Source organism: Pseudopodoces humilis, chromosome 14, assembly GCF_049639895.1.
Source record: "Pseudopodoces humilis isolate 2021_Gansu_Grassland_sample_001 chromosome 14, ASM4963989v1, whole genome shotgun sequence".
NCBI classification, from domain to species: domain Eukaryota; kingdom Metazoa; phylum Chordata; class Aves; order Passeriformes; family Paridae; genus Pseudopodoces; species Pseudopodoces humilis.
This window is the reverse complement of record NC_142213.1, coordinates 18,702,009-18,729,282: the sequence shown is the minus strand read 5'-3', so window position 1 is coordinate 18,729,282 and position 27,274 is coordinate 18,702,009. Positions and strand designations below refer to the sequence as shown.

The 27,274-nt window shown below is 46.8% G+C and overlaps 1 protein-coding gene across 1 annotated transcript in view; it reads left to right on the top strand.

Annotated features, from left to right (window-relative positions):
- WTIP (WT1 interacting protein) overlaps nt 1–27,274 on the top strand; it is a 78,439-nt gene that overhangs the window by 11,350 nt on the left and 39,815 nt on the right. The window contains exon 2 of the mRNA XM_005530127.3: nt 17,713–17,814. Within this exon, the coding sequence (XP_005530184.1) occupies nt 17,713–17,814 (102 nt within the window). The remainder of the gene's footprint in view (nt 1–17,712; nt 17,815–27,274) is intronic.

Sequence of the window (27,274 nt, the reverse complement as noted above, 5' to 3'; positions counted from 1 at the left end):
TTATCAGGTATAGGTGGGGCAAGCAGGCAATTCCTCAGGGAACAAGGCAGAAGTTTTGATGAATGACAGTAACTGTTGCAGCTTTATTATTTTTTTTGGTTTTTGCCAGGCAGTTATGTGAAAACTCTCTGCAGTTGGTGGGTTGCCCATTTTTAATTAAAGCCATGTTTCCCAAATCTAAACACTCAATAGAAACCAGACCTGCACACTAATCAAGTGTGTTAGAGTCCATATTTGGAGCTGGTTTCAGAAATAAGCATGTAATTTTTTTGAAGTGTAGGTCAGTAGCTGGTTGTCTTGGAAAGTCTCTTGGCTTGTTGTACCTGTTCCTGGCTGGAGCAGGGCTGGGCTTGGCAGTGCAGGGATGCAGTGATGCAGAGCAAAGGATGCACTTGCTCTGTTGGAAACCCCCTGTGACTTGGGTGCAGGCCTTTGTGGATCAGCTCAGGGGGGTAAAAACCCTCAAGACATCTCAAAATAAAATTCATGCAAGGTATTTAGAATTCTGGCAGTTTTATTTAGAAGCTGGAGCACATCTGATAAACCCAGTGCTGCCCCATGAATGACAGTCATGGGGGTTTAGGTCACAGGGGCATGACTGACTTGTTTCTGACAGCTGGGAGTCATCTCGAGTTGTTTTTGTTGCACCGGGGATCAGGGAAGAAGTAAATTCACACCAGTGCTTTTCCCTGGCTCATCCAGCAGCCCCTGCACCTCCCAGGCCATGCCACATGGAATGGTCTGGTGTATCCCTGCTTTGTGCTGGGGCTGTGAAAGCCATGTGCTGTGTGCCTGGGAACCTGGTGTTTTGACAGATAAATAGTTGTGTCACAATTTTCAGGAGATTGGTGACCACTGGTGGGGTCAGTGGTGTGGGAGGGGGCTGTGGTGTGTCCTGCTGACCCCTTTCAGCTTGTACAAAGTCACCTGTGGGCACAGAGCTCCCAGGGTGCTGCGCTCTCAGGACGGGGTGGAAGGTGAGTGGGATGGGATGGAGGCTGTGTCCAGATGTGAGTTGTGCATCCTCTGCTTTTCTTCTCCTGTTACCTTCTGCCCAGAGCAGGGCTCCTTAAAGGAATCCAGAGCTAAGCCTGGAGAGGAGGTACAGCACAGCTACAGGCACAGAGAGGGTGATGTACATGAACTGCAGGGGCTTCTGAAGATCACCCTGGTGCTGCCTGTGCTGAGTGAGGTGCTGGGGCTCTGAGGACTCTTGACATTTTCTTCATAAAAAATAGGTCCAGCCTAGTCTTACTTAATGTCTTTTTATGAAATCATGGCAGTCACCAGGTGGTGGACTCAGATGCTTTTTGTTTCACAAACAATTAGAAAAAAGCTTGTTTTGCTTTGCCTGGAAAGAGAATTTTTTCCCAGTCTTTGTGTGTGTTGGTTTTGAGGGAGATGTTCCTGTGCCAGTGCTGGGAGGTGTTGCCTGCTCGTGGGGAGTGGTGCAGCCACACCAGCAGCACCTGCAGCTGGTCACTGCCCCCCTTCAGAGAGGGAAGAACTCAAATCCACGGCAGGTTTAGGCCTGGGGCTTTGAGCACAGGAGTTTCTGCAGAGTGGAGATGTGGCAATTCACTCACCAAACCCCACACTGAGAGCAATGGGGCAATTCCACGTGGAATGACTGCAGTGGCAGACCACACCTCTTAAAAAAGCAAACCCCAAACCCTCCCTGACCTATTAAGAAAATGTAAAAAGAGAAGGGAAATAATATAATAATTTATAATAATAAATAAGAAAATGTAAAAAAATAAGAAAGTTTGGGTTAGGCTGAAACAGCCTTGCTTGGTGTGTAAGAGCAAACTGGTGGTGACTCTTTTGGGAAAAAGCTTTCTCAGCCCCTCTTTCCCACCTGGGAGGAATCCAGGCCAGGGAAGAACCAGCCCAGAAAGAGGTGATCCACAGAGGCTGCCCCAGAGGAAACACTCTGAAGCTGTGCCAAGTGCAGACTTGCAAATCAGCTTCCTGGTGTGCTGAGTGTGGGAAGCTCTGCTTTTCCCTGCTTCCCACCTCTGGGGGCTTTGTCTGAATTCCCCATGGGGCAGCAGGAGCGACCAGGAGGGATGACAGGCAGGAGCAGGGAGCAGCTCAGACCCATGTGGGGTCTGGCTCTGGCTGGACACTACATCTCACTTTGTCTGATTTACTTCTGTAGCTCATGAAAGGGAAAAAATGAACCCACAAAACATAACACAACACCCACACTCCTGAGCTGAAGGACAAATCCTGGACTCCTTTGTGGCAGAACTTCCTTTGAAATTACTGGGTGTTTTGCTTGGTTGGACTGGCAGAATTGGGAAACCTGGTGTTAGATTATAGTAAGGTCAGAGAAAAAGTGCATTTCCAGATTGGGGGGAAGGACTTTGTTTTGTTTTTCTGACAAAGTACCCCTTGAATGATGAGCATTGACTTAGAGCTCCTGTGTTCCCAGCTGGGTCAATGCCTGCATGGGGAGTTTCTAGCCCTGCTCCAGGTGTCATCTCCAACTCTGAGCCCACACTGTTGGTTAAGGGTGATGAGCACTGGCTGATCCCAATGGTCAGAGTTCCTCTCTTCTGCTCTTTTGGGCAGGGCTGTCCCTGCTTTGACTCCTGTTCCTCTCAGCCTCCAAGTGCAAGATCTGTGTGGGCTTGTTCAGAGACCACAGCTTCTTCAAGGACTTGGCTGCTCTCATCTCAAGGCTGCTGTGAACTTTGGTGTGATATTTAAAAGCAGAGAGGAAGAGATGTGCAGTGTGTGTGTGTGGGAACACCTCTTCAGGGAGCCAGCCACTCTGGGGGTGCTCACCACTGCCTGCATTTGGGGAGATTCTAACTTAATGTTCCCTACAATGTGGAAAAGGCAAGAGAGAACTTTGATTATAAAAAAAAGAGGGAGGCTGCTGAGTGTTCTGGCAGATACATGGTAATAATTGCTTAAGTTTCTGAGAAATACATTATTTCACTTTTATTATGAAGCTTATGCCTGTGTATTTGCATCCCCCAAAGTGTTTTCTGGGGTTGGTCCAGAACTGCCACCACCAGGACTGAGCTGATAGTGGTATAAGCTCACTTTAATTGGAGCCATTCTCATTTTGACCAAGGAACCAAACTATAGGGGCATTGTGAGGGAATTTTAGGTCATGACTTCAGTTTTGCTTGCACGTGTTGTAAATGTGATTGGGAGTGCAACCAAAATGCAGTGAGATGAATGAGTGTGCCCTTCTTGAGGGACAAGAGCTGCACACCCAGGTGACAACCATGTGTAAAAGATCTCCCTAAAGAGTGGACCCTGATTACTGTTTTGAAGGAAGTTCTGGAGCTGGATGTGCTGCTGGGGCAGGCTCAGTTCTGCATGCATCATTTCCTGCTGGAACACTACTGTTCCTAAAAAAATAGCTACCAGCCAGAAAAAGCATCCAATAAACCTGCAAATCAATTGGTGTTGGAATTTTTTGGACCATGCAGCTTCTCACCAAGCAGTTAACTTAAGTCAACAAAGTAAGTGTTGTCTTGGGTCTAAATTAAGTAGGACTGACTGAGGTCAAGTGTGACCACGTTGGAGTAGACAGTTGCAGGTTTTTGCTCTTCTGCAGCCCAGGGCAGAGCACAAGCTTGGAAGCACCAGGGGGAGGGAGGAAATGAGATAAAGATGTTCTGTGCAGGCTGGAATATAGAGATCAGAACAGGTGGCAGCCCACAGGTTTAGTCCTAAACAAGAATAAAATAGTTCAGATGTTCTTCTCTCAAAGAGCTCCACGATCAGGTAGTGAAGAAATAGCAGCAAGTGTCGTGCAGGGGAAGGGGAGTTTGGAGCCTGGGGGACAGGCAGTATTTCAGGGCTGGGCTGAAGGCCCTCCTGCTGCCAGCAGGTGAAGGGCTGGGGGGCTGGCTGGGGTTTCAGCCTGGCCCTGCAGAGGACAGGGAGCAGCAGGGTGCTCAGCTCCTCCTCAGCACACAGCTCTGTGCTGTGCCTGCTGGGGCAGGGCAGGACAGCACAGGGATGCATGTTCCTCCTTGCACAGCCATTCCTGCCAGCCTGAGTCACTGACTCCACTGCAGGATAAAAACTGTGGCTCCAGCAGCTGAAAACCAGTGGGGAACTTCCCCATGGGAGAGGGTGATGGGGGTTGTTCCCCATGGGGGAAGGTGATGGGGGTTGTTCCCAGTTGAGGAAGGTGATGGGGGTTGTTCCCCATGGGAGAGAGGGTGATGGGGTTTTTCCCCCATGAGGGAAGGTGGTGGGGACTGTTCCCCATGGGAGAGGGTGATGGAGTTGTTCTCCATGGGGGAACAACCATTCTTAGTGATCTCTTAGGGTTTGGTTTATTTTTCTTTGTTTGAAGAAACATCTCTCTTGCTGTGGTGAAAGACAACCAGAGAAGACGTTTTGTGACTGGTACTAGAGTGAAGCACAGTCTGTTTTAATTGAGGATCAACAAAGATTTCTTCTCTAAGAGGGACAATTGCTACTCTGGAGAAATGATAAAATCCTTCATCTGTCAAAGGCAGCAGTGGGAGAAGCAAGGGATGTGCAGGCAGCAGCTCAGCACCAGCTCTGTACCTCACTCTTAACCTTACAGAGAAAGCACAGTAGAGAGTTTCATCATTGATTTGATAAAAGCTGCCCTTATTTTCATGAATATAAATACAGAAGAGCTTACATTCATCTGCAAACAAAGGCTCTAGTATTTTTTTGAAAAAGCAGAAATAAATTTTAAAACCCCCAACAACTAAACTAATTCTTTTAGCTAGTTTTCAGAAGATAAGTTTTGTGGGTTCTGTTAGTTCCTTTGTTGTGTTTTTTTTCAAGGGAGCATTGAAGAACCTATTTCTTGGTGAATACAGTGAAAGGAGAGATTCCAAAAGGACTTTTGTGCAATTAAGGGAATGTTTGCATTAGGTTGTGCTGCAGTGATTTAACTCATGAGAAGGAAAAATCCCAGCTGAGTGATTTACACACTGATCTCGAATGTTTTGATCAAAGGTCAGACTCAGAAATGCATTTATGCTTATTTTTAAATTCAGAGAGAATCCAGTGGGGAGTTAAATCTCTAAGTAGGCATTTAATGTGTAAATATTCACAGGTAGCTCTTTACTTAGCCATGTCATTTTGCTGTGAATTTAGACAGGGCGAGATTTACTTGGAAGCTGAAGTCCAGACTCTGCCAGTACCTACAACAGGGAGAGCATTTCTGCAAACTGAACTGACTCTGAATATTTCTTGCATAGATTCTGTATTTTACTGACTTACAGGAGTTCTAAAGTAGGTAGGGAAAATTGAAAAGGTGTCAGGAAAACTGACTGATTTTTCAAGGCTTGCAATCTCCAGGTTCAGAAATAGAAGTTGCAAGGGGCCTGCTTGGATGAGCAGGGATTCTGAAGAAATGGGAAGGATGTGTGTAATATATAAGGGGTGGAAGCCGGGCCAGTGACCTGGGGGAATATCAGGAGACACAAGGCTCATCTGGAGCTGGCCCTGGTGAAGGACAGGGAAGTCAAGAAGTGCTTCTGCAGGAACGTGAGAGAAAGGAAGATGGGAAAATGTGGAGCAGAGGGGTGCTGGGCTGGCCTTCTGTGATGGAAAGCTTGGGGAGTTAGGGGAGAGCAGTGGTGCTTGATCTCAGCTTTAGTAAAGCTTTTGATGCTGTCACCCATAACATCCCTCTGGACAAACTGGTGAAGTACAGACTGAGAGGGACTGAAAGGTGGCTGAGCTCAGGTATGACCAGCAGGATGAGGCTGAGTTGGAGCCATCACTGGTGGTGCTCCTCAGAAGTCCACGCTGGAGTCAGAAGTGTTTGACACCTTCATTAATCCCCAGGGTGATGGGACAGAGTACCCCTCTAGCCCAGCCTGTGGACTGTACCACCATGGAGCACTGCTTGATAGACTGGATGGATGTGGTGGTGCTCAGCAGGACCCTGTCAGGCTTCAGAAATGTGGCAATGGGAACCTCATGAAATTCAACAGTGGGAAAAGCCAAGTCCTGCACATGGGGAGCCTCATCCAGTGCTGGGAGCCCACTTGGCTGGAAGCAGCTCTGCAGAAAGGCCCTCTGGAGCCCAGGGTGTGTTTGGCAAAGGAAACCAACAGCAGCTTGAGCTGGAGGTCAGGCTGGCTGTCCTGGGTGATGGGGACACTGCTGCTGCCTGCATGTCCTGAGTGCCCACATGCCCAGCCCCAGCATCTGGGGCTGTCTGCCCACAGAATCTGTGTCTGAACCAGGCTGGGTCTCCTCTGGTGTGGTCTCCTGCAGCTGGGACACTGCAGCTCCCAGACAGTGCCCACGTGGAAGGTCCCTCTGTAGTGGGAGCTCAGGTCTCACCCAGGCTTCCCAAAGGCAGTGCCCACTGCTCAGGTGGGTCCCCTGAAAGGGCATCAAACAACTTCCACATAGCTCACAATCAGATGTGAATTATCCTTTATTGCTTTTGTCATGATCCTAATCCAAACCACTGCTCTAGCAGTAGGGGAAATACCACTGACATTGCACGTGAGGTTTCCTCTGGGCTCTCCAAGGACGGGTGCACAGGCAGCAGCTGAGGTGGAAAGGGCTCCCTCTCTTTATCACTTCTCTCTTTTGCTGAGTTTTTTAATTAAAACCAGACAGAGGAAAATTTCTCACACTGTTTCCAATTTTTAGTGGTTTCACCTGCTGTTGAAAATTGCATCAAGACATAGCAGTGAAGGGATGATGTAAAAAGGAATGAATGCTCCTTTTAGTGGCTATGAATAGAGGCTTCTCATATCAGTTACGTGTTGACTTATAATTATAAAAAGATTACAGGTTTCTGTTATTTTTTAGCCAGTCCTCTAACACATCAATTAACTAACATTTCACCACTCCATGTAACCTTTCAAAACGGAGAAGGGAAGGTTGGCTCATGAAATTCATAAGCTCACATTTATTTGGAGATGTTAACTGTAACTAACAAAGTGAAAAATTGCCTTCCTAACCCTTTTCTACCTGCTCACTCTTTCCCTGGTTATGCAGTTCTTCAGGAGGTGATTTTTGCTGTTTCTAGAAAGACTTTTAAAGAATAATTATACCAGGGGAGTTTGCTCTTTAACTGTGCTTTAGCTGTATTTTTGTAATTTTACAGAAATTTAGCCACAAATCCTTTGCTGTCTTATGACTGTGGGTGGTGGGAGCTGATGAATTACTAAATAAGAGATGTTTGGGTGGTGAGATGTCAGGAGTGGGAGAGAAGAGCATCTTGTGTCTTGTTCCTCACTTTGAGTCTGGCATCCAGCTTACAAGAACCCATCCATCCATCTTCCAAAAATCATCCTAAAAAGAGGATTCTTGTCTGTCTTGGCATGGGGCTGGTGAGTAGGGTGGAGAAGGACTCTGTGTAGTTCTGGGGAAGGCATCTCGTGCTGTGTGGTTGTGCTGTTTTGTGAAGATTCCTTGGGCACCAGTGCCAGCACAGGGATCATTAGCAAAGAGAAATCCTTTCCCCCTCAAGCAAATTGCTCTTTGGCAGGAGCCATTGAGGCCAAGGCTGTTTCCCTGTTTGCATCTCAGTGCCAAGTGCTCTTGCAGGACACTTTTTACAGCAGCAGCAGCTCAGCTGAGGGGCTGTGGGTTTCTCTGCAGGGCTCGTGGGCCAAAGCTCTGGCTGCAGGTGCAGTGGACAGGCTGAAAAGAGCAGATGATGCCAAAACCCTGGTACAGGTGGGGGCTGCCTTCTTTGCCAGCTCCTTTCCAAACTCAGTGTTTTGGGTGTTTCTCCCTCAGTCCCTGGGTTCTGCAGAGCTGGTGCTTTTGTCACTGGTCTGTCTGTGAGAACAGGAAAGGTGGATGGCAAAAAACCTGTGCTTTTAGACAGTCTGCCAGCTCTGGTGCTGGTTTGTCACTGGGAGGGAGGGAGCTCATAACTGAGGGCATTAGCAGATTCAACATGTGCTTCTTAGCTGAGTGTTGTGACCAATCCCCATTTCACACCTTTTTCATCAGAGAAAACTAGCACTGTGGCTCGATTTCTTTTTTTATTTTCTCCAATTTCTGCCCTTTTATACCCACTTTGCTCCTGTTTCACATCAAGATGACAGTCTAGGTCAAAGCAGGGGGGGGAGAGATGGTCCTGAGTGTAGTATTTGTACATTTCTGGCTCATTCGTTGATGCTATTTGGATGTGGGTCAAGTGTGTGTTCACATTTGTGTCAGATTAGCCAGACAGAACTCATACCCTGGAGTTCATTCCAGCTGCTGGAAAGCAGACTGTTACCTGATCCAGGACTGACAATACCTGATCCAGCAAAAAGTCGAAGCAGTCCAGACAGGAGATACCTGACCTAGCAGAAATCCTGCCAGGATGAAGTGAACTATCAGTACTTTACAATGTGTGCATCTTTTCCTAGGAGTTGTAAAGCTGGCTTTATTCAGGTGATGGAATGTGCTCCTGTGCTGCTGCCCATGTCAGTGGAAGGTTCAGTGTCAGTCAGAGGGAGATCTGTCCTCTCCTGCAGGTCTGGGTGGTGCTGGGGAGAGCCGGTCCCTGATGCTGAGAATGGAGCTCAGGTCCTCTCATGGCTGTGGGAAGCTCAGAGTTGCATTCTTGCAGGAATCACTGCACGCAGGAGTCTGACAAAAGCCTGGAACAACCCCTTGCCCACCTGAGGTCTGCCTTGGAGAGCAGCTGAACTCGTGGGCAGTGTGTTGATTTGCTAACTTTTGCTTTTTCCCCCTCAGCTGAATTCAGAGGCAGGAAATGAACCCACATCTACAGCATTTAGTGCTGCTGTTTCCCAAAGGTAGAGAAGGCAAAATTAGAATATCCTGTTTACATGTCGTTGGAGCTGTATTTGACCAGCTGTCCCAAGGGTTTTCAACTTGCTAGATCAGGACAGGCTTTTCTTTCAGTCTGAGCATCTTCCTGTCTGAGTGGAGGAGTGTGGCTGTTTGCACTGAGCACCTCCCTGGGCTGAGCCTTGCAGCTGCAGAGGAGACAGCTTCTCACTGCTGCCATGTGGGGAAGCTGGGGCTTGCCAGGTACCTCGGAACTAAAGTCCTTTATGACTGAAGGTGGGAGAAACCTATGGCAAGTGACTTTCTGAAATGGCTGTTCCTTACAGGAAAGTATGTTCCTCCTCCCAGTGTTCTCAAAGCATCCTTGAGTCACTGGACTTGAAGTGTCTGGAAAAAAACTGGTTCAGAGGGTCGAGGTGACAGATTTTTAAGTCACTTCCAGCTTTTCTTAAGTGAGTAATTCAGTCTTTCTAAATATTAGCTTGGTATAATACCTACCTATATGTGTGTTTGTGTTTGGGCAAACCTATTTATGCTTCTGGGGGTACTGGAGAACCTCCCTGGGGCAGGTGTGAGCTGTGCAGAGGTGTCAGCACATTTGTGGGGTGGTGCTGGATCTGTGGGGTCCGTGTGGGGCTGGGAGCTGCTTGTGGAAGGAGCTGCTGAGTTTGTAACCAAACGTGGTTATGTAATTCCATGCCTTTTCCAGACTGTCATGCTCGTGCTGTAAACAGACAGTTATCTAAGAAAATAGGAAAGTGCACCTGGAAACTTTTAGACTAGTCTCCTTGTTTAATCATGAACCCATTTTAAATATGTCAAGGAAGGCAGCTGTAATATATGACCTTTTTCTGCCATATATTAGAGAGATGACTCATATGTGCAATGTCAGGAGAATGTAATGAAAAGTCTCCAGGCTGACGTCTGTGCAGCTGATGTTTGCAGCTCTGACGTGCTGTGGAGCTCAGGGTGTTTGGGCTTTTCAGTATCTCACTGTTGTTACCTGTTTGCACAGATTTCTGCAAACTGAAGTATTTAAATTGATTCTGTCTTTTCCATGTCATCTCATCTCAAGGTTTTTTTCTCTGAAGACCACAGAGGTGACAGTGACTCATATTTAATATAGAAAAGAGCCAAGACAGAAACTAAAGATAACTAAGAACATCAAAACTGGAAAAGGGGGCTGGTGCAGTAGGTTTTCTGACTGGTTCTGTACTGTGAACACTCTCACTTATACAGGAAAAAGTCTGCAATGTGTAGATAAAGGTACTATTATTAATGTGTGGGATCAGCAGAAAAGAAAGATGGCTATATGAGCTCCAAATATTTAGTTTTTTGTTTATTTACTGTAATAAAACTGTCTCAATGTCTGTAAACTTGTTACTTGAAAAAAAAAAACCAACAACTTAATAAAAGGTTAAATATAAAAGGTCTACAGTCTGACCTGCATTGTGCCAAAGTCTGAAGTAATGGCATGGGCAAGCACCTTGCCCCAGAGCTCAGGTGATCCCCAGCTGGTCTAACCAGCAACTGGTAGAAATTGCAGTATCCATGATAATTAAAAACCAAGTACATTTTTTATGGAGAATCTCCTCTATCACCCTCTGTGAAGTGCCACTTCTCCTGTTGCCCATTATATTGGGGTGTGCAGTGCCAAGGTCTGCCCTGTTCCTTGTCAGTGAGTGTAGAGCTGGGCTGAATGCCCCTGGTGCTGCTCACCAGCTTCTAACAGGGAATTTTCCTAGGACACTGTGGAGCTTTGGATGTTGGTATTTGATGAGTCTGGACTGCAACCAGGAGCTGCAGGAGCATCTCCCAGTTCTGCTGGCTCTGGGCCCTACCTGTGTGTGTGCTGGGCTCACTGAGACTCTGGCTCTGGTGCTGTGTCCTCCTCTGCCAGCAGCTGTACCAGCTCCAGATTTTGGTCATAGCCTATCCTCTGATTGCTGCTACACTGCTGGAAATTCAACACTCCTCAGCTGGCTGAATTATAAATGTGATTGCACCCACTGTGCTCCAGGCAGAGTAAGTGTGCTTGAGCTGAAGGGCCTCGTTGACCTGGTCCCTTTGGGCTGTAAGAGGGCTCATGTCCATAGCAAGACACTCAGGTGTTCAGCAGTGGAGGGGCAGTGGGACAGGGAATGTGATTTACAGACTTTCCCTGCACGTTATAAATTCCCAGTGGTGCCCTCCTTTGCCACCCCAGCTGTATGTCTCCTTGCTTTGATAATCCCGGTCATCACAAGGTACTTTTACAATCAGGATTTTTTTCTGTCTTTATTTTTGCTTAGTACTTGGGTTCTGAAGTTATTTGCAGGTCCCTATGTGCTGTGATTGTGTGAGCACGAGCCTTGAGCAGTCAGCTGAGCTCTGAATCCCAGGCAAAGCAACCCAAAGTTGCACAGCCCATGGGGCAGCCACGAGAACTCCTCCGAATTCCACTTCAGCGCCTCAGTGGCAAAAGATTTTTCTATGAATGCCAAATAATAAGTATAAATTACCCTGGCACTGCCATGCACTAAATCAAGACAGAGAAATGAATGAATATTTGTAAAGCAAGCATCAGTGTAACTGAAAGAGTGTGGGTACTGATGGCTCCACACAAAGGGAGCTCTGCAGAGGCAGCGGCGAGGGGTGAGCCCTGCAGATAGTGTCAGTAATTTCATGCTTCACAGCAGACATTTCACATTCTGTATGAAGCAATAAGCATTTGCTGTGCTGGCTTTGGGCTTTCAGTGTGTGCTGGGGTGGATCTACTTCAGCAGGAATAAAAGCCTTCCAGTTTGCAGCAGCTGCTAATCAGGGCTGATCCTGGCTCCCATGGCATCTCCACTCTGCAGTGCTGGCCTGGAGCTGCTTTAATTCACCAGCACAGACATGCCCTGGGCTCAGAGCTGCTAAAATAGGGAATTGGGGGGGGGTGGTATTTGTGGATTGTTTCTGTGGCCTTCTGCGTTCCCACCACTTCAGGACAAAGCAGAGTGTGCTGCTGCTTCCAGAGCCAGCAGGGATGGGCTGGGTCCCGCTGGCAGCACCGACCCCTCAGGCAGGTAGAGCCTGGCTCCTGTGCTCTGAGCAGTGCTGTCATTCCTGGAACTGGTCCCAGTGCCTCCCTTTGTGGCCGTGACCTCTCCCACCAGCCTTGTCCCACACAAGCCTTGGTAAGCAAGAGGCAGAGTGGAGGTAATGAAAGTTATTCCAGGACCTAGAGCTTTGCTTCTGCAAAGCTTCCAGTGAATGTGAACTTTGCTGCATTTGTAACCAAACACAAATTATCTCAAGTTCTGATTTTTCTGAGTCAAGTTCTACACGTGCATCCCTCCTGTGTATTAATTGAGTAAAGCCTTCTGTAGCAGGCAGGCACTGAAGTGATAGAGATCTTTTTCAGTCAGCAGATGCATATCTCAAGAGCCTAAACAGTTTATTGTTTATTCCTTGAGGATGAAAGTAAGATTGGAGGCAATCTCAACAAGGTTAACAGTGACAACAGGAAGTTTCCCAGTCCATAGGCTGCTTCTTGCCTTGCTTTGCCGAAGCTGTGATCTGTGTTAGGTGTTGTGGCCCGTGTTCCTCCAGCACAGTCACTGCAGGGAGCACGTGGGGGTTTCCAGGCTGGAATTGGGGTTGTGTTGCCAGATGGGGCCAGTTCCCTCCTGGCTCTTGGTGTTGGGGTGCCAGGTGTGGGTGGGCTGGGGCTTGGCAGGAGAGCCTAAAACATTTACTTGAGCATTTCTCACTTTTCTTAGCCTGTCATTTTCAACCTTAATTCAAGTTGTGGTGTCTCCTGCTCTTTCCTGGGCCAGAGGCAGTGCTGGCAGCTGAGCCAGGCAGTCCCTCCATCATTCCTATCACAGGATGTTGCTGCTGAGTGCATCCAGGTTGTATCTATTTATAACTTGTATTTCAGATTTCATGTTAGATACTGACATTCTAATCAAATGTTCCAATCCTTGGTGCATTTGCAAGGAATCTGCCAGGTGACAGATGAAAGCTGTGCAGTGAGAGCTGCCCATGGTGGCGAGGGCTGGGAGGGCTCCCTGGGCTGCCTCCCTCGCTCTGCCCTGTGCAGGTGCCTCGAGTCTTCTGTCTGTGCCTGACTGAGGGATGACGTGTGTGTTGGAAGATCCCTTCTCCTGTGGTTGTTGGAAGGAAAAGAGCATTTTTCTCCCCTGAAATCACCTCTTCAATCCGAGCTGCCGCAGCCCAGGGCGTGCACGGGAGCTCAGCAGGTACTGCAGCAGCAGTGGCAGCTCTGGGGCTTCACTGCTTACCTGGTTCCTAGCAAAACACATTTTACAGGTAGTAGCAGCACCCTGTGTGACATCCCTGGCTGCAGGTGGTGTGGGAACACCTCCCCTGGCCAGGGGCACCTGCGGGTGTCTGCTGCAGCCCTCTGCTCTTGTAGCTCTTGCTGCAGTTTGGCTTCTTGTTTGGAGCTGAGGCTTCCCTCCTCCTTTGTTCTCCCTGCTCCATGGCAGTGGGTGTCCATTTCCCTGCCCCTGTGCCCTGGGTAGGCTGCAGGTGTGGACAATCTTGTTTGGGGCTCGTGCAGAGATGGTTTTCCATCTCTGAGAGAAGAAAAGGGGATTTTGCATGGCCCAATGTGACGCTCATCTGCCCTTTTCCCAGAACTGCAGAGGCAGGGAGTCATCTGTGCCATGTGTTAGCTGTTAATTTTAGCTTTACCATAACTCCTGATGACAGGGCTTGGTTGTTTCCCGCTGTAGGCAGCGTGTAGCAGTTATCCTGGAGATACGGTGTGGCTGTAAGACAGAAAAGCTGCAGCTCCTCCCTGGGCCATGGTGCTCAGTCTGTGGCAGCTGCATCCTCCCAGCTCACACAGCTGCTGCCTGCTGGAGTTGAGAGCCCACGTGGAACCATTTTTCTTGCATTTGTACTAAACCTTTGCCTTTAGGTTACACGAGGATGGCATCAGGCACAGGCTGAATTCCACTTGTGTCTGTGGACAAAGCTGGGCCAAAAGGTGGTTAAATATCTGCCATGATATGCAAGGCATTTATCAGTCTTTTCCCTACTTCTGGCTGCCTGGTGAAGTCTGTAGGAAGTAGCAGCCTGTACTGGTGTGGCCAAAAAAGCATTAGAGGATCTGATGTACAGGTCCCAAACCAAACTTGTAATGCACAGGCTGCTGCAGGGAACTCTCACAAGTACCAACAGTCTGAAAAATGGGTTGGTGCTGGTACCTTTGCTAATTATAATGCATTGCATTTGGTCTCAGGTCTGGAGCAGTCACTGAACACATGAGAAAATAGCTGTGTGATTTTCTGCTGTGCTGATACTTGTGTTTGCTGGTGTGTGAGCTGCCCAGGGAGCGCCGTGCGCTGACGGCTGTGGCTGTGCTGTGCTGGAGGCTCGCCTGCCTTATGTCCAGAGATGATGTTTGTGGTGTGGTCAGGCTCAGTGGACTGCTAAAAGGTGTGGGGAGCACTGGCCATGTGCTGGAGTCCAGCATGGAGTCTCTGGGAGCTCCTTCTCTTTCCAGTAGCATCTTTGTTGATGGTCTTTTGCTCCACGGAGTGTTGGTTCAGTCTCCACTCTCCTGTCTGGTTAAACACTCTGGGAGGGTGTGAATGTACCTCCACCCCAGCCCAGGACTGCTGTGACACTGTGCTCCTGGCTCAGCCAGCCTTCATGGCAAACAATCTGTAGGAGAGCTGATGTGTTAAAGGTCTGGGGTACAGCTGGCTGCTCAGAACTGAGGTGTCAGGAGGGGCAAGGAATCATCTAAAGGCATCTGAAGAAATGTCAGGGGAAGTGTCAGAAATGAGACAACACTTGCTCTGCAACAGAACATTCTTCACAGCTGGTTTAACAAGCCTTGGAATTAAATCTGGGAATTTCTGGGGGGAAAAGTGATGTAGCTGTTATGTCAGGGCTTCACAAGCCCGCAGTGTGCAGTCTGGGCTGTGACTGGTGGAAAAGCAGACCTGAGCAGCCATGTAATCAGGGCTTTTCCTAGGCAGCTATGAGCTCACACTAAACTCACACTGCAGCTGCAGATATATTTTCCAAAATACACTTTTGGAATTTTACATTCGCTTTTTTAGTATGCTAATCATCTCTGTGGTCATTCATTCCTGGAGTTAATGAGTACTCTTGGAGAAAACAAGTTAACAAACTGACAGCTGCTCCTAACAAATCACTCGCTTGGAGAGGCCAGTGCAAGTTTAACATCCACAATAAATCCTTCTTTTGCTTGTGATGGTTCAGTGCAGCAATGGCAAAGAAATGAGGTAATAACTTTCATTTATCAAAGCAGTTTGGACTGTAGTAGATTTGTGCACAAGAGCTCAGAGACAGAATTGCCAGAGTTACAGACTGTGGATTCCTGCTCTTCTTTGAGTAGCTTTAAGCAGGAAGTAGATGGGACAGCGCAGCTCTCTTGGTGTAACCTGTCAGATAATCAACAGCTGCCAGGGCTGGCGTGGAAAGGTGGGCAAGGAGTGCCCAGGGGCTGGGGGGCTCTGAAGGGGCTTCCTCTGTCCCCAGGTGCTGAGATGGCAGCAGCTGGTGCAGCTGTGTCCCTGTTCTGTGCAGCCCCTCCTGCCCCAGGCTCCTGCAGGGACAGCCAGAGGAGCCCTGGGCAGGAGTGAGGAGCTCATCCCCTCTTCAGTCAGTGTCTGCAGGGACCCACAGCCATCTTTGCTCAGGTAACTCAGGGCAAATAGAAGTTGTTTTCTATAACGTTTGCTTACAAATAAATGAACAGACTCAGCAGCCTTGGATAAGGCAACCAATGTTCTGAACTTCCCATTTCTTGTGTCAGGGCTGAGCTCACCCAAGGACTGGCATTTTCTTAACAAGTTTGTAATGAACTGATGGATCTGAATGGCAGCTAGTTTGTCTCAATAGGTCTAGCTTGGGTAATCTTAGAGTTTTAACAGTCTAGCTGTTGATCTTAGAGTTTTTGCTTCCCTAAATTTCTGAAATCAGGTTTAAGATTTTTAAAAAATATTAATTGATGTCTTGGGTTTTAAATTTATCATGTCATTTGACAAATAGTCTAAAATGGCAACATTGTGCCAGGATGTTGAGCTAGCTAAATGAAAATATCCCTTCATGACATGAAATGAGGGAGTTAAAGGTATAAACACCAATAAACCCTGTGATTTAATGAATGGTCTTTCCATTTCAGTATTGGAATTTATAGTATAGGAAAAATACTTTTTCGCACTTGCCAGTGTCCCAGTTAATCTGATCACACTCCACAGCTCATACTGATGGCTGTGTTGATACTGCTCTGAACTGAAGCAGGTCAGTTTTAGAAAGGGTGTGTTGTACAGGGGTGGTGTGGTCAGACTTTGATGGTGGGGTGGCTTTGTGAGGAGCTGCCAGACCTGTGGTCCTGTGGAGAGAGGAGCCCAAGCTGGAACAGCTTTGGTTTGCTGGCAGGACCTGTGACCCCACAGGGACCCAGAGCAGCTCCTGAAGGACTGACTGCAGCCCATGGGATGGACCAGGCTGGAGCAGCTCCTGAAGGACTGACTGCAGCCCATGGGAAGGACCAGGCTGGAGAAGTTCATGGAGGGATGTCTCCCTGAACAAGAGAGGGATACCTGTTCATAATATGCTCATCTCCCCAAAAAGAAATTGCATTTTTATTTTGCCTGTACTTATATAGAATGTTCACAGCACAGCAGAGAAGAATTCTGGAAGATAAAAGCCTGTTTTGCACTTCTGCAGTTCCTAAGTCCTTAGGTGTATTAGCAGTTTTGCTGTTGCCAATGATTAATGCTAAGATTGCACTTGTAGAAATAGAGCCCCAAACAACAGCATTTTTTTTAGAGTTGTTTGAAGCAAAAAAAAACAATCTTCATTTTTATTTTCTACTGTAGTATTTAAAAAATACCACCAGCCTTGTCTTGATGGACTGTCCTGCTAGAATTGAATAGAGGCTTGTGAACATCTCAGAAGAACTTAAAAATCAGTAGTCCCATTTGTGTGACAGAAGGACATGGATTCCCCTGAATTTAAGTTCTTCTTCAGAGGGATACAAAACCAAAGTAATCCTTGAGTTAATTCCCTTCCTTGGTTTGAATTTGGAGAGGTTATGTATAGGTAGAAATATATGCACCGGCAAAAGACTTTAAAAAAAAAAAAACTTTGAGGAAATAGCTTTAAACACTCCCCAAAACCAAACTATCCCCCAAAAAAACCCTCTTTATAGAGCCTACTGAGATCATTACCTTCCCTGTGAGTTTGCCATGTGCAGCGCTGATCTCTGACTTGTTTGCTCCTGGTGCTTTGGTCTCCTGAGGATTCCATGGAAGTCATCCCTGGCATCAGTAAAGGTGAATTTCTGAGCCCACTCAAGCACAGCCGTGAGCCTGAATTTCTGTCCTGAGACCAAAAGGAAGGCAGAGGCTTTGCTGTTGGCTGTGGGAAGGTGCCAGGTTGTGGTTATGAGGTTACATCCTCTGTTCATGAAACAATTACTAAATGTGACTGACAGATCCATTTTCCCAGTGGCTTTCACTGCAGACAAACATACTTGATATTGTGTTTGTGGAGAGGGCCAAGGAGAAATCTTTCAGGCTTGGACTGAGTTGTTTTATCAGTGTCTGTTGAATGTCATGTGGTGGAGCAGTTTGCTGTGAAGGTCTCACTAAATGATTTCTTGGACTGGCAGGGTTGTTTGTAGGGAGTGCATGGATTTCTCTGTCCTTCCTGGCTGCACCTGCCTCCTCTGGGTTTCTGTCTGTAGCCAGCCTCAGTCTCCCTGCATTGAAACACCAGCAGAGGCTTGGCCCCCCCTTCATTTTGGGTGAATTTCCATGCATTTGTTTCTCTGCAGCCGCCTGCTGCTCTCTTGGGTACTTGAATCTATTCAGGGTGAGGAGCTCATTGATTTAGGGCCTGATGGGGGTATCATGAGTGCTGTGAATCGGCAGCCTGGAGCTGTTTTTAGGAGCTGTGGAGGATTTTAACTTCGATTCTCTTTCTGCTTTGTAGGTATTTGTATAAAATGTGGAAAAGGTGTGTATGGAGCGAGCCAGGCTTGCCAAGCAATGGGTAACCTCTATCATACCAACTGCTTCACGTGCTGCTCTTGTGGTAAGTCAGATCTGCCGTGCCCTTCTTCTGTGGCTTCCTTTAGCAACCAGTGCACAAAGTGAGACCTCATCCTGCTGCTTCCCCAGGCAAAATTCCCACGCAGGGCTCCAGCTTTAAAAGTTGTTTTTTTATTTGCCATCTGTAAGTGCTCAGTGGTGTTTTCCTAAGCAGCAGCCCAGAAAAGTAGTGTTTGGTTGTTTGAAGGGCTGCATTTACAAAATGGCTTCAACCTGGCTGGTAGAAGCACTATGTGCTTTAAATCACTTGTGTTTATGGAACTGTAATGTGCATGTATCATTTTTATAGAAAAAAAAGGTAAAATTTGTTCAGCCAAAACCATATTTTTGTCACTATTTGCAAATGAAAGTCTAGTCAGGCATGTGTATTTCTCATTTCTGTGTATGCACAGTGCTCAGAAATTGTTCACTTATGGTTGAATGTGACAAGAACAAATAGAAACTGTGTGTTGAAATGTCTTATGCTATTACAAGATTTTATTTTTGTGGGGGAAAACTAGACGATAAATCACTGTTTCCTCCTTGTTCCCAGGACCTTTTTAGGTTTCCCTTTTAATCTGAAAGAGGTGTTTCTGTGTGTGATTTGGGGAAGTCCTGGCTTTGCCAGGGGAAATGGAAAATTCAGGGCAGCATTTTCAGAAGTGTGCCTTAAGTCAGGCATTATGAATTTAAGTTGAAAACTTCCTCAGTGTCTTGTCTGTAACTGCTGAGAGCTCACAAATTCCCACCAAGCTTAAGGGAAGTGTGAGAGCTCAATTTTCAGGAGTCAGGTGATTTTTCTTGTTTTATGCACCCATCTAGTGAAGTTCTTTATATATGAAAATGTTTGCCTGGATATTGAAGATCTTGTTATGATATATATATATATATACACAGCAAAAAATTTATTCTGAGCAGAATGTGCTGAGCACAGATTGTTTATAAAAAGGATTAATTAAGGATTAGAAAAAGAGTAAAATATTATTGGCATAGAACCAAATAAGTTGATGGTCAGAAGAACATTGTAAATTTCACCGCTCACAGGAGAAGTGTTTTTTCTCCTGAGGTTTGTACTGATAAATATTGGTTTAAAGAAACCTTCAACCTGAATGTAGAGTTTATTGACCTGTCTGAATGACTCTGGACCATTACCAGATGTGGGGCTGAGCTCATCTGAAAGCCTCAGGGATGGCTGGTGACTTTGCTCAGCTCTGACAGTGAGTAGCTGTTCTGTTGGCTCCCAAAGTGAGCAGCATCCTGCTTAGCAGAGGATTACAAAATAGAATATCAGATAATGTCTATCCACAGCATTAACCCAACCTAATTGCATGGGTGAATTCCAGTTTCCTCTCTGGGGCAGAAATGTTGGTTTTAAGTACTCGGGTTTCATGTTTGCTACCACGGGGTTCTCTATGCAGGTCACTGTTCCTTAGAAAAATGTATAAGGGACAATAAGTGTATTTTAACAGCAAAATACAAACACAATTCAATTATTTAAACACTTAACAAGCTTTTCTGACTGTTGTGGAGAGGTGTGTGTGGCCTGTATTCACCCACCACAGGGCAATTTGAGACATGTCCACTTGAAGCACTGTTTGCCCCACCCTTCAGTGCCCTGGAATTTGGTGATTCAGGCAGCTTCCCATGAGTCACCCCATGCACAGGGAGATGCTCCAGGTTGTCTTCTGAGCCTCTCACTGTGCTGCTCTGGGCTGAAGGGCCCTCCAGGATGGTTCACCAGTGAGAAGGACTGGGATTTCCTTCTGTTTGCAGCCTCTGGTACAAGCCTGGCTGGGAGGGGAGTGTTTGGGCACTTCCTTAGGCAGGCACTGGAGAGGGGCTGTGCTGCTGCTGGGGCAGGGCTGAGGGCAGCTAAAACACCTCAGCAAAGCTCAGCTTCACCTGTGTTCAAGGGTGAGCCCAAAACAGAGCTTTTTCTCTCATCTCTGAAATAGGATCAACGTGAGAGTAGCTAAACTCTTTAATTTCTCACTGTATTTTGGGCTGTGCAACCCATGGAGAACCCAGAGTGGTTCAGGACAGTGCCAGTAGATCCAGACCCTGGGACCAAGGTATGCAGGTCCTGTCTGTGGGAAATGCACCCTTGAGAATGGTGCTGAAAAGGCTTTACAGGAGCTCATGGGCAAGGAACCAAATGGAGACTTCTCACAGGACTGCAGCTGATGAACAGGGAGCTCCTTTTGTGACACTGCTGGGACCTGTGTGAGAATCCTGAGCTGTAGGTCTGATGCCCACCTTTAAACGGATGAAAGTAACCAGGGAGGGCCCAGAAGAACTTAAATAGATGATTAAAGGCTGGAGAAAAGCTAATCACGACAGCCCAGTGTATTTTGGGTATCTGAAATTATGGGAGGGACATGTGGCTGGAACTTGTAAGTACAAGAGCCATAAAACAGCATTAGAAAGTGGTGTCATTTGTACTAGAGACAAACACAAGAGAGATCTTTCCTGGAGGCTGAAATTACACAATTCAAATAGAAATCAAAGACAGTTTTTCTACAATGAGGATGATTAACTGCTAGAACAAAATAACAAGAGAAGTGGAAGATTCTCTGTTCATCTTTGTTTTCAAATTAAGACCAAATGTCTCTTTGGAGAATGTTTTAAGTTGAGCCAAGCTTTAGGTAATTGGGTGATCATTAATGATCTTTGTTAGGCAAGGGGTCACAGCACACACTGGTGCTCCTTGTGAGCCTTTGACAGGAGAGTAGAGAAGTCCATTGGTTCTCTCTGCCTAAACCAGTGTCTATGCTGTAGTTCCTGTACATGTGGTTGGCCCTGGCTGGACACCAGGTGCCCACCAAAGCCACTCCATCCCTGCCCTCCCCAGCTGGATGGGGAGAGGAAATACAAGGAAGGGTTTGTGAGTTGAGATCAGGGCAGGGAGAGCTCCCTCACCAGTTACTGACACAGCAAAGCAAAAAAATCCATTAACAACCAAATCAGAGTAGGATAATGGCAAATAAAAACTAAACCTTAAAACCCTTCTCCTCACCCCTCCTTTCCTCCTGGGTTTAACTTTACTCCCAGCTTTCTCCACCTCTCCCCCAGTGGTGCAGGGGGACGGGGAATGGGGGCTGTGCTCAGCTCATCCCAGGTTGTCTCTGCTGCTCCTTCCTCCTCAGGGGAAGGGCTCCTCACACTCTTCCTGTGCTCCAGTGTGGGGTCCTTCCCACAGGAGACAGTGAGCTCCATGAGCTGCTCCAGCCTGGTCCATCCCATGGGCTGCAGTCAGTCCTTCAGGAGCTGCTCCAGCCTGGTCCATCCCATGGGCTGCAGTCAGTCCTTCAGGAGCTGCTCTGGGTCCCTGTGGGGTCACAGGTCCTGCCAGCAAACCAAAGCTGTTCCAGCTTGGGCTCCTCTCTCCACAGGTCCTGCCAGGAGCTGCTCCAGTGTGGGGTTCTGGGGGTCACAACCTCCTTCAGGCACCCCCTGCTCCCTTGTGGGGCTCTCCAGAGCTGCAGGGGGGTCTCTGATCCATCCTGGAGCCCGTGGGCTGCAGGAGCACAGCTGCCTCTGCCCAGGCTGGGGGAACCTGAGCTCCAGCTCCTGGAGCAGCTCCTGCCCCTCATGCCCTGCCCTGGGGGTTTGCAGAGCTGCTCCTCTCACACATCCTCACTCCTCTCACCAGCTGCAATTCCAGGGGGATTTCTCCCCTTTCCTAAAGGCTCCCCAGAGGTGCTGCCACTGTCACCCATGGGCCCAGCCTTGGCCGGGGCCGGTCCATCCTGGAGCCGTCTGGAATTGGCTCTGCTGGACACAGGGGGAAGCTTCTGGCAGCTCCTCACAAAGCCACCCCAGAACTAAAGCCTGGCCATGCCAGCCCAGTGCAAATTCGAAATGTGAGAATAAGAGCATGAGATTGCCTGGTTTTTTAGTCTGTCTTTTTTAACTCAAGTAACAAGAATGATCTGAGCTCACCTTCAGCAGTTTTCAGTTTTACTTTCAATAGAATGGCTGTAGAAAATAAAAGGCAGTTACTGAAAAACAATACTTTTGCACCTGAAGATATCTGATTTAGATAAAGGCTCAATATTTAACCAGCTACAATTAAAAAATAAATAAAATAATATTTCAAACCCTTGGGAAAAGTTGTGGTTTGGAGACCACTCAGGCTGAAATGTGATAATGAATGGTGGAGCCTCCAAGGCCTCATTTCATCACTTGGCAATGAGTGTTTTAAATTCTGCAAAGACAAGTGCAGTTGTGCAGAGAAGTGGAAATTCTGCCTGAGTCAGAGCCCTTTCTTAGACACTTCTTTGAGTTCTTTCAGTGCCAGGTGCCATCTGTCAGGGGGTCCTGGTTGAAGGGGGCAGCGTGTCCCCTCCTGTGCCTTCCTGGGAGCTCCAGTGCTGTCCTTTCCTGCTCCCACCCTTGTTTATCACATCACTGTTGGGGCTTTCTGTTGCTTGTAATTAAGAGGAAATCCAGAAACAGACTCTCAGCCGTGGGCATCTCCCTGGGGGCTCCAGGCTTGCCAGTGTAGAGGTGTGAGGATGGAATGGGGGTTATTGGGGTCTTCTGCAGTGAGGGTGGTTCCCTCCTTGAGGACATGAATGCAGAAAGATGAGAAAGTATTTCAGTAAATAAACAGGAGATTTCTGTCCCTTCTAGACATTTTGGTAAAATGCTCAGATGGTAAATCTCTTAATTGTCTTCCTAGGTTCTGGCAACTTCGGGGAAAAACCCTCAGTAATGCATTGATTCAGAGTTGTACGGGATCTCCTCAAAAAAAGGACTCAGCACCAGTAAGCTGAGATTGAAGTTAAAATGGAAAGGAAGAGTAGATTACTTATTTGGCATATTTTATGTGCTGCTTTTCCACCTCTGAAATGTGTTCAGTGGGCTCTGGGTGGCTGAGCTCTGCTCCCATAACTGAGCAAGTTCAGCATCTCAGATCCTTGCTCTGTCAGTAGATTTTTGCCTACAGCCTTTTGCCTAAAGCCATGGTCCTCAGACAGCTTTTTTTCAGAGGTCAAATAATTCTCTTCAGTTAAGGTAGAAGCCAAAGTGATCTGATTTCCTGAGATCGAGTATTTCAATGTAGATCTTTATTCACAATCTCTTAGAGGATACACCTGAAGCTTGTTAGGATGGTTTTAAAATGCAGATTCTGTCTCATCCCTGACACCAACAGAATCTCTTTTAGGCCTTGATTCAGCAAAGCACTTAGATGTGTTTAAATATGTTATATTAGTCATGTGTAAAATTGCTTTGCTGAATTTTAAATAACAAATATTAATTCAGGCAACAACATAGTCTGTCCCTTCTGTTAAGTGTAAAATCTTGGCTTTGGCAGGAGTTCAGTTGCAGATTTTGCTTATGGACGACCAGAGCTGAAAAATATCTTCCTGAACAGCTCATCATCTAATTCCTCTTAATAGCATTTCAGAGCATGACAGGATTTCTTGAAGGATAATTGCTGTAATGCCAGATTGCTTGTGTGATCTAAGTGTAGGTGAACAGTTGCAGGAATTAATGAACTCTGGTTGATACTCATTAAAGAAGTGAACTTACCAGGCACCTTCAGTTTGCAGATCATAATGTCGTCCACAGCATCTTTTCAGGCTCAAAATTTTAATGTAGTGGCAATGATGGCAGGATCTGCAATAAGATAAATCTTTACAATGAGGAGTATCAGTTTTCTGTTTGTAACTCAGAGGGTGTAAAGGAATGAGCTTTGGCCAGGGAATGAGCTTTGCAGAGCTAAGGGTTTGAAGGCTGTGCTCTCAAAGCTGAGATGTGTTTCACCATAAAAACCAGGAACATGTTCTTCTCTCCTGTGTGAAAGCAAATGCTTGAGAATGCCATTCATCTTTAAGTGGAGCTTTTGCTGTGCTGCTGGTTTTAAGGCACTGAAAATCATGGCAAGATCACCCAGAAGCTTAAAGAAAACTGTGGCATCCAAATGGATGCAGCTCTCAGCTGATGGCTGCTGGCCAGCCTGGAGCACTCCCAGGGGTCAGACAGCACTTCAGTTTTGAGGGACATTGGTAAAGGAGTCACATTTAGGTGATAATGGGCAGTGCTGCTGCCTTTGTTCAGCCTTCACAAGCTCAGCCAGGTCTCTGGGAGGGATCACAGGGAGGGCTGAGATCCCAGAGCTGCTGCTTTCGAAGGCCCAGGTGGGACAGCCACAGTAGGAATATTGTTATTATTACCCTGAGGGTATGAAGAGCACTTCTGAACGAGCCCACACCCCCAGCTGATGGGAAAAGGGAGTCAGTTCATGACCACAGTCACAACCTGCCTTTTCACTTCTGTCTGAGGCCACTCAGTGCTACTGGATGTAGATGTCTATTAATAGAGGCTGCTCATTCCCAGAAAAGTTCCTTGTGACACTGGAAATGGTCTTTTGCGTATTTGCTGCCCCAAGTTGAACCTTTGTTTGCTTTTGGTGGTAGTAAGGCACAGAACATCTTAAGGAAGCTGTGTCCCTTCGGTGTATATTTACAGCACTTGGTGAGTTTTCAAAATACCCAAATTCCCAATGGAAGGTTCATTTTCAATTCGTATTTGTTCTGTCCCCACAGCGTATTTATAAGTTTGGCATGAGTTGCTGCATCCAAATTGCACACTGCCAGTACTTGCTTTGTAGCTGCAAATTAAATTGTCTGTAAGTGTGACTTTGCCATAAGATAAAACTGAATTCAGTGTGAAATCTGTGAGCTCTACAGTGTGTGTCCATCAGTGTTAGGGTTGTTAATCACAGTGGTACAAATATTTGTGTTTGTGTCAGGGGTTCACCCTTGGTGCCTCATGACTGACTTTTCACTCACTTAGCTGCAGGTTCAGTATCTCTTCATCTTTGTGCAGCCACTTTGTGCAGCCCTTCTGGGCATCAGGGAAACCCAGCAGGAGCCCTGAAGGGAGAGGGGCTGGTGGGCATTGCTGGGAGGAGCCGTGCAGTGACAGCTGCTGGGTACCTCATGTCCTTGTGCGCTTTTCCCTGCCATTTTCTAACCACATCTTGTTGGACTGGAGCAGGCTGAAATGTTGGGATTTTTGGTCTGTAATCCTGCCAGAGGCACTGGCTGATTCCTGGTCTCAGGGCCCAAGCTGAGGAGTGACTCAGTGCTGCAGGAACATCCCTCCCGACTCCCTTAGCTCACACCCTGCCGTCATTGCTCATCCACGACTCCCGTGGTTGGATTGAATCTGTGGCCACCTGGATGTTTGGTGGTTTCCAGGCCATGCCTGGAGCTGGCAGCAGGTCCTGTTGTGCTTGGGGCAGGCACTTGGAGATGTGATTCCCAGGAAAAGCCGAGCGGAGTGCGGAGACACGGGGTTGGGTAAGAGGGAGGATTTGGAGTCTGTGCCGCTGCCTGTGGCTGGTGTAGACGTGTCACTGAGATAACTCCTCTGCCTGAGCCACTCTGCATCTCTGGGATGAGTTACAGCCTGTGCTCAGCCCCACACTTCCCATTTAACACCTGTCAGATGGATAAAGCCATTTCAAGTCTGGCTGCAGCAGCAGGCGCAGCCAGCCCCCAGTGCAGGACTCAGGGAAGGGTGGTGGCAGAGGGTGGCAGAGATTACAGCTGGCTTCACATGGTTTGGGGTCCCCTGTGCAAGACTCCGAGCCATGACTGAGTCTTAGCTAAGGAATGTAAGCTTAATTTTAATTAAAAGTCAAACTTGGATATCAGCCCATGTAAGAGCCCAAGTATCTTTGGGTACTGATTGCTAGAAAAATGTTTTATCTTGTTCCATGGTTAGTCTGATAATATCCCAGGCTTTAGAAGAACAAAAACAGTGGGATGGGAAAGGGTCATCAGAAATGTTTGAGATGGGATAGACACAGGAAACTCCTTTATTTGGAATTTATGTAGTTGGGTGTTACTTTTTAGGAGGCATTTTGTATTTTCCTGCATTGCTGTCTGTTGTCCCAGGTAGCTCTGGCCCAGCAGGGCACTGATGTGTGTGCTGGGCTGGAAATAAAGCACTCCATTGCTGGGTCCTTTCTACAGACTGTGCTGTAAATATTATGTCATGAGATGTTTTCAATTCTGTGACTAATTTAAATTTAGTTCAGCTCTAGGAGAGAACCTGGATTTTTTAGAGCTGGCTTATCTGATTGCTTTACTTCCATGGGGGCATCCCAGATATTGAAGATGGAGGTGCTTAAAGCATTTTTTTGGCTGGGGGAGTGTGTGTCTTGGTACAGTGCCACTCTTCTCTGAGAGCTGCTTTAGCAGCTGTGGTAGAGCTGGAGGCTCAGCCCCAGGGAAAGGTTGTGGGGTCAGTACCTGGCTGCCAGGGAACTGGGAAATGCTTCTCTATTTCTGATGATCAGAGGGCATGTGATCAGTGGTTGGCTGGTGGTTTGTCCCTGTCTCCTTGTTTCCTTGAAGGGCTGTAATTGCATTCTGCTATTGATGATTCCAGCATGAAATACATGGCTTTGGATGGCTGTTTTAATTGGTGGGGTTGCCTGGCAACTCATGACAGAAACTTTCTTCTGTGTTCATTGACCGTAGATGTATTCCTTCCACAAAATTTTTGTATTCATAATGTGGAATAATTCACTGATGGCACCTGTGATCCTTTCAAGGGTTGGAAAACACATAAAGTACAAAAAATGTGCTCTAATTAACAAGGTTTCTGTCTCTGTTTTTTATTTCTCTAAAAACTCCAGAGAACCTAATCACTTCTTTGTACAGTTTTGTGAATCTGAAATGTCACCTATTTTCTAGAATAACAAGATTTGGTTAAATTTCTCCATTTCCTTATTGGCATCTTTTATCTGCAGGTCTTGATGGTCTTCTCTGAAACCCACATCTTTTGGGTGTTCAGTCTTCCCTGCTACTCTCTTTTTTAACTTTCTTACCTTCCCCTCTACCCATTTAAAATGTTCTCTTGGAACACACCTCAGTTGCTACAAAAGAAGAGATTCCCTTGGGCTGCTGTTGAGTTTGTCTCTCAGAAGGGAAGAAATCCAGATAATCCAGAGCAGAGCACAGGCAAGTCATTGACGTTGTCAACAGATGTTTCTGTTTCCCATTTCCAGGTTCTGTAATTTTTAAGTGTTACCAAAAAACAGGTGGAAGGGAAAAGTGGAGAAAAAAACGAATTAAAGGGCAAACACAGGGTTGGTTTCCTGTAATTCTGTTGATCTGTTTCTCCTGTATGTTGTCCCTATATATTTTGCCAAGTGTATAAAATGCTTTAGTAGTGTCCTTGATTTTTGCTCATCTGAAAACTAAACCTGCAAATTAAACTCCAAAATAATTTCTCATGTAATGTAGATCATCATCAGTTCTTGAACAAAAAGTCAATTCTGTATCCACACATGCAGTTAATCAGGTTTGTCCTTCAGCACTCAGGGAATCCGTGCCCACAACCAACCGATGATTCCTTTCCTGGTGCCTGTCCCAGTACATTTTATCCTCATACAAAACCTGTCCATGTTTATAAACACGTTCAGCCTGTCCTAAAGCTGG